This window comes from Gadus chalcogrammus, chromosome 3 (genome assembly GCF_026213295.1).
Source record: "Gadus chalcogrammus isolate NIFS_2021 chromosome 3, NIFS_Gcha_1.0, whole genome shotgun sequence".
In the NCBI taxonomy this organism is placed as follows: Eukaryota; Metazoa; Chordata; class Actinopteri; order Gadiformes; family Gadidae; genus Gadus; species Gadus chalcogrammus.
In genome coordinates this window covers 25210376-25220375 of record NC_079414.1, presented here as the reverse complement: position 1 = coordinate 25220375, position 10000 = coordinate 25210376, and the positions used below count along the sequence as shown (strand labels likewise).

The 10000-nt window shown below is 49.3% G+C and overlaps 1 protein-coding gene across 1 annotated transcript in view; it reads right to left on the bottom strand.

The window, feature by feature from the left end:
- The window catches only part of LOC130379895 (potassium voltage-gated channel subfamily KQT member 5-like), a 70224-nt gene that overhangs the window by 7298 nt on the left and 52926 nt on the right, over positions 1–10000 (bottom strand). Inside the window, exons 5-10 of the mRNA XM_056587025.1 lie at positions 9369–9494; positions 8448–8558; positions 7434–7529; positions 6594–6688; positions 5409–5435; positions 1574–1803 (exon numbers count right to left, since the gene is read on the bottom strand). Coding sequence (XP_056443000.1) covers positions 1574–1803; positions 5409–5435; positions 6594–6688; positions 7434–7529; positions 8448–8558; positions 9369–9494 — 685 coding nt within the window. The remainder of the gene's footprint in view (positions 1–1573; positions 1804–5408; positions 5436–6593; positions 6689–7433; positions 7530–8447; positions 8559–9368; positions 9495–10000) is intronic.

Here is a 10000-nt window from a genome sequence, read left to right as displayed (position 1 = left end):
ATGAGGAAGTGTGGAGGACAGACGACGTGACAGACAGACAGACAGACGACACTCTAGACAGACAGACAGACAGACAGACAGACAGACAGACAGACAGACAGACAGACAGACAGACAGACAGACAGACAGACAGACAGACAGGGGGGAAGGAAGGAAGGAAGGAAGGAAGGAAGGAAGGAAAGAGAAAGAGATAGAGAAAGAAAGAAAGAAAGAAAGAAAGAAAGAAAGAAAGAAAGAAAGAAAGAAAGAAAGAAAGAAAGAAAGAAAGAAAGAAAGAAAGAAAGAAAGAAAGAAAGAAAGAAAGAAAGAAAGAAAGACAGAAACAAACAAAGAAACCGACAGACAAACAAATATTTTTCCTGCCATCACAATAATGAACGCATTAATTATTAAAAGCAATTAGTCAATATCTGCCGTCTATATATATTTTTAGTACAGTTAAATGATTCTGTCCCCTTAGCGCTGAAACCATTATTATTATTAATACCGCACAATGTGCGTGGTCTGCATACACATACAATACACAGAGTAATGGTATGTCTGTGTGAGTGTGCGTGCATGCGTGTACGTGTGTTGATTGCTTCAGAGTTTTTCCAACACATTGGATGCTAATTAGCCAACGACACCAAACAGAAGAGGGGGACTAGCGTGAGCAATGGGCCCCAGACTGGCCCTGGCCCTGGCCAACTCCGCTAAGCCAGTCGACTACCATGCTGGCCGCTGGCCCGCCCTCCCCACACAGAACCCCCCCATCCCAGGGTACCCCATGGTCCCAGGCCGGCTCACCCACCCCTCCCCATGCTTTTGGGAAGACATCGCGTTTAAATTCGGGCTAGCTTGGCAGCCGGGAGGGTGAGGCGCAGTCTCCTGCCGGCCGGTGGGAGAGAGAGAGCCAGAGTTATTACATTATATATCATCAAGACTGGGCTACGGCCCGGGATGTGATTTATTAGATCATTGGTGTCTTGGCGGAGACGTATTGATCTAAATGCTTATGAGTTTCTTTCTTGGCCTAGTCAGTGCGGAGACATGTGTCCTGGATTCACGACGACCGCTGCCAGTAAACGGATCATTAAAACGACGGCATTAGGGGGGGGATATTAAAAGACGGCCGTGTGTACGTACATGCTTTCGTAACATCTCGATATCGTCACCGCCGCCATTCCAGTCGCATGATTACAGTTAATCACGCGCAGAGTTAATAATAGTCCCGGGTCTCCATATCCGGCGCCGCGAGACTCTAACGGCGATGATGAACGGTCATAATCGAATAAATTAAAACGGTGCAGGGGAGAAGCAACGCAGGCCGCCACCCCCCTCCACCCCCCTCCACCCCATGTCCCGCCCCTTGTAGGTCTCCCCCCCCCCCCCCCCCCCCCCCATCCCCCCACCCTCCCAATCCCCCTCGCACCGCCCCCCACCGTCGTGGTGGAGCGTGATTGGCTCCTACCGTCGCTGGTAGAGCGTCTTTGGCTCCACCCCCCCCCCAATCCCTGTCGGACCCGCCCCCTACCGTCGGCGGTGGAGCGTGATTGGCTCCTACCGTCGGTGGTGGAGTGTGATTGGCTCCTACCGTCGGTGGTGGAGCGTGATTGGCTCTTGAGGCGCAGCGAGGGCCGGAAGCGGGTGCGGTCGTTGAAGCTCCAGCTCTTCTGCACCTTGGCGGGGCTGCCCCCCTCGGCGGTGGCCGGCGGGGGGGTCTCGGCCACCGGGGAGCGCCGCTCGTTCACCGACTGCCGGCTCTTGATGCTCTGGCCGCGGGGGCTCGCCATGCGCACGCGCTCCTTGAAGCTCAGCTTTTGGCTGAGGGGACGATGAAGATGATGACAGTGATGAGGGGGATGATGATGATGATGACACCAATGATGATGATGAGGATGATGACAGTGATGAGGGGGATGACAGTGATGATGATGATGATGATGAAGATGATGATGACACCAATGATGATGATGATGAAGATGATGACAGTGATGATGAGGGTGATGATGATGATGATGAGGGTGATGATGATGATGAAGGTGATGAAGATGATGATGATGATGACAGTGATGAGGATGATGAGGATGATGATGATGATGATGACAGTGATGAGGATGATGATGATGAAAGTGAGGATGATGATGATTATGGTGATGATGATTATGATGATGATGATGATGAGGATGGGGATGACGATGACGCCAGGGGAGAGATGAAGAGGTAGGATGACACGGAGAGAGAGAGAGAGAAAGGGAGAGAGAGGTGTTAATGACGACAAATTCTCCACTCAAAGTAAACTAACACAGTCAGGAGGGGTGCGTCTACGTTACAAATGAGTTGTTAGATGAGGAAAAAAATGCAGTCGGTCAACAGATTAAGTTCAGTTAGTCTCTCTCTAGGTCAACGGCCAGATCTTCCTGGTCGTAAAGAAAGGGTTGGGGAGGGTTGGGTGGTGTAAGAAAGAGATCAACATGCATCACTATAGCAACAGATACTCTACAAACTACATGGCAAGCACACGACAGGCGATGGAGCAATGGAGTCCCTCTGTGGTTGTATGTGCTGCTAAGGCTAGGATACTCCTCTGGTGTTCTTCATAAGTACTCTCACTTGAACTCTCAGTTGTTCAGAGTTCACCAAGACTCTTCATAGCGACCCCCCACCCCTCTTACGCACTTAGTGTATCCTGGCACTTAAGGTAGGCACTTGTATGTGGTACACCCTTGCACTTAAAAATAGTACTTAGCATTGTGTAGCGTCTTATCCTAGCTATCTTTGTTGTATACGGGGAACGGGTGAACCCAGCAATTGTGCTTGGCACTTGTTTCTATGAACATCCTTAATGTACCGACAGAACTACATTGTTGCTCCTTCTTCTGACAAATGTAATTACAGTAAGTCGTTTTGGATAAAAGCGTCTGCTAAATGTCCTAAATGTAAATGCTCTTGTTTCCTTTTCTTTGGGTCACAATGTTTTACTTTCAAGGGGGCAGTCAAGTCTCGCGTGAATAAGTGTGGCTCATCGTAGATTAATATGAGATAGATATGAGAAGCTAGGAAATCAATTAGTCAATGTTAATATTGGTGAATGGTTTTTGCGGTTATTGCTTTGGAGGTGCGTGCTGAAGGTTGAGGTCCAGCATGAACAAAGCGAGACTCAGTTTGGACTTTTAACAAGGGCATGACGTTACAATAAATATTCTCCACACAGCAGCGGTCTCAATCGCAAGGCGACAGGAATAATTATTAACATCGGGCCAATTAAAACAACAAAACCACTAAAAAAGCGAATGTATTAATCAACATAAAAGACAGATATCACATCCGAGACCAGCTCCTCTCCACAGCCTTCTCAGATGAACCCATGCAGAGGATTAGTGAGCGTTCCTGAGGTGAGAGATGCAACGCATGCTGCTGTGCCAGTGAGTACCTATGTCTCCAAGCTGAAGGCCTCCTCAGTAGCTTCTTACTACTATGAACCTTACTAAAGGCAAGACAGAGATGGATGGGTTAGATGACCGGGCTGATGGGAACCGAATGCTCATGAGAACCGAACCGAATGAGTTTTGGCGCTCACAATACCCGCAGGTCACAAGCGATGCGGGATAAGTGTGCCCTCCGTATGAAAGCTACACAAAGCGCCTCTACACCTCTATCTTTAGACCATCTGGGGTCTCTGCCACATCATGCCAAAAGCCTTAACCAAGTTCAAGTTGACTGCACACAAGGCTCAATCATGTGACTGGATGGCTCGGTTGGGTCCTCAGACAAAGACAGGACCAGGGTACACTGGTTTTAATGTACCATGCATGTTATCTCTAGAACGCGCCACAGCCAGTTATGACACTTCCTTAGTAATCAAGGGATTAATAATCTCATCACTCATCTCTCTGAGGGACTCTCAAATCCTACGTGCTAATAACTCAATAACTGTCAATAACTCAAGCAATAACTGCAAATGTGCGTGAATGTTGTGATCGATGATATGATGATAGCTACGGCTCTGTGATTGTCCCGTTTGTGATGTTTCATTCAAGGGATTGTTCCGGGACTCTCTTCAGCGATACAGTACTGCATCTCAATGAGACGAATTCAGGTGGAACAAACACAATAAAGCGTTGATCCCGACCGTTCATTAGCCTGTCAGCATGGATCTCCGACAGCCCCCTGACGAGACGCGGAAGACCCTCATACCGAGGTGTGTGATGATAGGTGAGGCGCTCTGTGATCTCCGGGAGACCGGCTGCTGACAACTTAATTGCGCTTTTAATCATTTTGTTTTTACGATGAGCAAATATCCCACAGTGTGTGTGTGTGTGTGTGTGTGTGTGTGTGTGTGTGTGTGTGTGTGTGTGTGTGTGTGTGTGTGTGTGTGTGTGTGTGTGTGTGTGTGTGTGTGTGCGTGTCTGCCTCGGTTTGTGTCTCTGTGTGTGTGTGTGTGTGTGTGTGTGTGTGTGTGTGTGTGTGTGTGTGTGTGTGTGTGTGCGTCTGTGTGTGTGTGTGCGTCTGTGTGTGTGTGTGTGTGTGTGTGTGTGTGTGTGTGTGTGTGTGTGTGTGTGTGTGTGTGTGTGTGTGTGTGCGTGTGTGTGAATCTACTGTGCGTCACTGTGAAAAGAACATATATAACATCGCACAGTCGCCCCCCCCCCCCAAACTCTGTCCCATTGTGGCCTTCCCCTTTATCATTCTCACGCCGCCTCGGCCAAAATCATTCATTACGCATCGAGCGATTAACTCTCTCCAGCGTTTAGACCCGAACACAAAAACCAATAACCACAGTACATCCCATCTGGGCGTGTTTTTGCACACCGTCCTGAGGAAACACACACAGACTGGTAAAAGTCATGTGGTTACGTAAGACAAAGCCCTGACTGCGTGGTTTGTGCGGTGTTTTCCTTCGCGAGAGGGGAGATGGAGCTGAGAAAGCAAACGTATACACTGGGAAAGGCAGCAGTTACAGTGAGCGGCTGTGTTAGGATCAGGCGTACGTTTCTCTACCTGTGGCGGTTTGTTCTCGGAGGGGTCAGAGCACCACACTTAGCAATCCCAGCAGCGGTATGGTTCACAAAGAGTCCAGATTGACAGAGAAGTACAGCTGGCTGTTTTGCTAAGCTAGATCCTTTTATTTTGTTTTTCAAAAGAAAAGGCACAAGGAAGCGCATGTGAACCAATGCGTGGGTGTGTGAGTGTCTGTGTGTGTGTGTGTGTGTGTGTGTGTTAGTGTGCGCGTGGGTGTATGTGTATGTACGTGCTTGCAATTGTTTGTGCATGTTTGTTGGTGGGTGCACGTAAGTGCTCGCGTGTGTGATCGTGCGTGCGTACATGTGTTTGCGTGTTTGTGTGTGTGTGTGCGTGTGCACGTGCGTGTGTGTGCGCGTGCGTGTGAGCATGTGTGTATGTGTGTGCATGCCCGAGGCCGAACAAACCTTGTTGTGGTCTCCCCCTGCTCCTTCCTTGGGATGACGAGCGAGAGGGAAAGAGGAAAGAGAAGAAGAAATGATGTGCGCCATTTGCATTCGGTGACCTTCAAGTAATGGCCGTAACATTACTTACATCCAGACCAGCCCCGGTGAGTGGGCGGACCGACTGCATCCCTTACCACGGGATTCACATCATTCTCTATACGCCCGGGTGTGCGTCGACACGTATACACACTTAGCAGGTGCTAATCGTAACAATAGGCGGAAGAGGCAGCTCAAGAAACAAGTCACGCTCGTGAGCAAACGTCCAGTGAAGGAAGCAGATGATTGGGGGATATAAACAATGCCTGATTTATTCACACAAGCTGCTGGTGCACTATGGGTAACTGGGGTCCTGAGTCGGTTTGTTCGTGAGGGACTTTGTTTGTTAGTTTGTGACTGAGGTCAGGCTTGTATTTTGTATAGGGGGTCTCTGTAAACATCCTATATAGAGCATATCTTTTTCTGGTTGCAGCTTGAAAGACACCTGTGTTTTTTTGTTTGTGTTTGCGTGTGTGTGTGTGTGTGTGTGTGTGTGTGTGTGTGTGTGTGTGTGTGTGTGTGTGTGTGTGTGTGTGTGTGTGTGTGTTTGTGTATTATTGGCCAATTATGGGCTCACAAGAAAGTAAACTTTCCAAATAAATACACCAGAGGAAAGAAAAAATAAGTCGAATCTGATGATAGATCTGAATGGCTCATTTCTGATGATTACCATCATCCGAGACACGGCAAATAAGGATGATTATAACAATTACAGTCTACGCTCTCCTGATGTAAAAGCACACTATTTTAAGGGATCACACTGCTCTGTGCTACGTGCACATTATTGTTATATTCACAAATCATCCTAATTTGTCTTTGCTCTTTAAGCAGCAGCAAAGAGGGCAGAGGGGTCGGCAGCCTTTTGGTTTTGTACTACCTTTTTTTCATATTTCTAGGCAACAGTTCAAATTCAAAAAATACACTTTTGTGTGTAATAAGTTCTTATAGGTGGAAAAGCTTGAGACGTGCCTCTCGTATACTATGATAAACTAACATATGGTTAAAAAACTAAACTTTAATCCTTTAAACCCCCCCCCCCCCCCAAAAAAGTCCAGAATTAAAGAGACACCCAACAACAGGCCCCTCCCCTCGGACCACCTGGGTACGTACTTGGTGGGGCTGCAGGTGTGCAACGCCTTCAGGTGAGGTTTCCAGGTCGCTATGGAAACAGAGTTCTCGTCGGCCGCGTAGCTCCGCCACACACACTGCGGGCACGAAACGCAGCACCACAGAAGAAGAGGACGACCCAAACACAACACACAAAACGGAAAGAACCGCGGGTTAGTGGAAGCAATACGACGGGTGTAAGACAGGCATGTGACAGGTAGAGTGACAGGTGTGTGACAGGTGAGTGACAGGTGTGTGACTGGCGGAGGGAAGGGGGCGGAGCCTAGGTTTGGCTACCTGTCGTGCTAGTGCAGGACGTTGTCATGGTAATTTCAGGTCACTAGGGACCGTTGTTATTGGTATGATTGGTGTATTTTTGTATTGTCGTCACTATAGGCTGAGAACAGCGTGGGGACTGACGGATAGGAAGTGAACAGGAAGGGGACCGGACATTGACAGGATGTAGACAGGAAGTAGGGAATTTGTAAGGGAATTGTTGTTAATAGCGCCCAGGGCAACATTTGACCGGTATTCAGAAGGGGACCCTCACAACTCAGTCACAAAAAGAGAACAATTTCATAGATTTTACTACACGCCACAGATAATAGCATAAGCTGCACAAGTCACATGCTTCTTTTGTGTTGAAAATATGGGAAACTCATCGGAAACTTGAATTAAAATAATGAATAAGTGAACAATTTCATAGATTTTACTTTACGCTACAGATAACAGTATAAGCTGTCCGGGCGTTCAGATGCTGGATTGCGTCTGAACGGTGAGCGTGTGGTGTAGCGTGCAGCCGGGGGCCCAGCCAGGGGTCCCTCAGTCGGGGGGGGGGCCCACCTGGATGAGGCAGGCCGCCGGGTTCCTACGCTTCTCAAAGTGCTTCTGTCGGTGCTGCTCCTGGACCTTCAGCGCAAAGCCGGAGCCCAGGATACCCTGAGAGGGGCACAGCTGGGTTAGACAGACAGACAGACAGACAGACAGACAGACAGACAGACAGACAGACAGACAGACAGACAGACAGACAGACAGACGGACAGACGGACAGACGGACAGACGGACAGACGGACAGACGGACAGGCTAAGACAGACCCGGAGCTGAGGATACCCTGGGAGGAGCACAGCTGGGTTACAGTATACGGCAGAGACACGGACAGACAGACAGGCTAAAACAGACCTAGAAGACAGACAGACGTCTGACAGACAGGGTAAGACAGAGAGACAAATGGACCGACTGACAGACCAGGAAGACAGACAGACAGACAGACAGACAGACAGACAGACAGACAGACAGACAGACAGACAGACAGACAGACAGACAGACTGATGACAGACCCGGAAGACAGACAGACAGACAGACCGACAGACAGACAGATAGACAGACAGACAGACAGACAGACAGATCTGGACAAACAGAAAGACTGAAAAAAGCTGAAAATCACCAAAGGCTACACGTTACTCTTTGAAATTAGAGATACATTTAGGGCCGTAACCAAGGAGAATCGATTCATGTTGTCAAGCACTGGAAGGCTTTACCTTGTTGTTGACAATTTAACTGAAAGGTAAAACGTCCTTCTCTCATATTCTTTTAATTGTATCTGGCTCATGGAGATATATAAATAGATGCATGAATGTCATGAAATAAAGGATGCGGTGGACAAAACACCAAACATTAAACATTCACAACTCAGTCACAGGAAGTGAGCAAAGATGTCCCCTGAGCTAGCCAGAGCTAGCCGTCTTGCTAACTCACAACAACGGGTGGGCAAACGGGGATCAAACCCACGACCCCATTTCAGCCGGGATACGAAACAGAGGAAGCAAACAGATGGCGATGGTTTGAAAAACACTCACGGCCGGCAGGGCGAAGAAGGAGATTCCCAGGAGGGCGAACCCCGCCGACAGCATACGGCCCGTCCATGTCTTGGGGGTCTTGTCTCCGTAGCCGATGGTCGTCAAGGTGATCTGAGGGGCCCAGAGACAAACGGTCAAAACCTCCTTAATTTAACCCGAGCATTGGGAAATGTCTGAGGACATAGGTATTTATACATAGAGCCGGTGAAACAAGGACAGACAGTAAGAAAACGGCAAGACGGTTTCGTTAATAGAGACGAGACACCAAGCTGTGTAATGGGTCTGGTCTGAACACGCTAATCATAAGACGGTCTGACGGGCCGAGAATGCGTCACATTTCCCTCGGCGGGTCAATCAGCGTAAAACCGGCGTGATTAAAGGAACGGCCAGTCGCAACATGGGGTGATTATGCAATTTAGAGGGGAAACGGCCGAGGGATGAGTGTATGCGTGGTTGTGTGACTGTGCGTGTGTACGTGGGTGCATGGGTTTGTGTGTGTGTGTATGTGTGTGTGTGTGTGTGTGTGTGTGTGTGTCTGTGTGTGTGTTTGCGTTCGTATGTGTGTGCACGTGTGCATGTGTGTGCCGTGTGCGTGTGTGCCGAGTGCATGTGTGTGTGTGTGTACGTGCGTGCATGTGTTTGTATGTGTATGTGTCTATATCTGTTTGTGTGAGTACGTGCGTGCATGTATGTGTATGTGTGTGTGTGTGTGTGTGTGCACTTGAGTGTGCACTTTTGTGTGTGTGCACTTTTGTGTGTGTGCACACGTGTGTGTGTGTGCATGTGTGTGTGTGCACGTGCGCGTGTGTGCATGTCAGTGTTTGCACGTGTATAGACGAGTGCGTGTGTGTGTGCACGTGCACGAGGGCTGATCAGTGCAGAGAGGAATACAGCGTCTCTCTCTCTCCGTCCAGGACTCACCGTTCCCCACCACAGCGCGTCGGCGTAGGTGGCGAACTCCTTGTTGAACTTGTTCTCCACCAGGTACACCAGGAAGGAGGAGAAGATGAGGACCAGGAAGCCGATGTACCACGCCGTCACCAGCTCCTGCACGACAAGGAGGAGGTCACAGAGCCACAGTGTCACCGCGTCGCCATGGAAACCGGCAAGACCCCACAGGACGACGTTCAGCGGGCGCGCGTAACGAGTCGAGCTACGGACCGCCGTCGTTACAATAAAACAACAACAGACGGACGAAATAAAAGGTAGCCGTCTCCTTCTTCTGGCCTCGGAGCTGCGTGTGACAAAGAGTGATTGCTGTTCCGGCTCCCGGCGGGGCGCGACGGAGCTGTCACCACGGAGGGGTCATTAAACCCCAGACTAACACAGCTGGCGTCCGCCCAGACTCCATCACAGAGACGGGGACAGGGACAAGTGGACTTGGGGTGGAGTGTGTACGACAGGGTTACTATTGAGGTAAATATGCTTCGTTTGTCACCGGGTGTTCTGGTTTGCTTCGTCTGGACCTTAGGGAGGAGAGTGTGATGAGTTTTGTCTTATAAGGGTGGAACCAGCTCTACTGAGATCTATGATGGCTCCTGGTATACCATGGA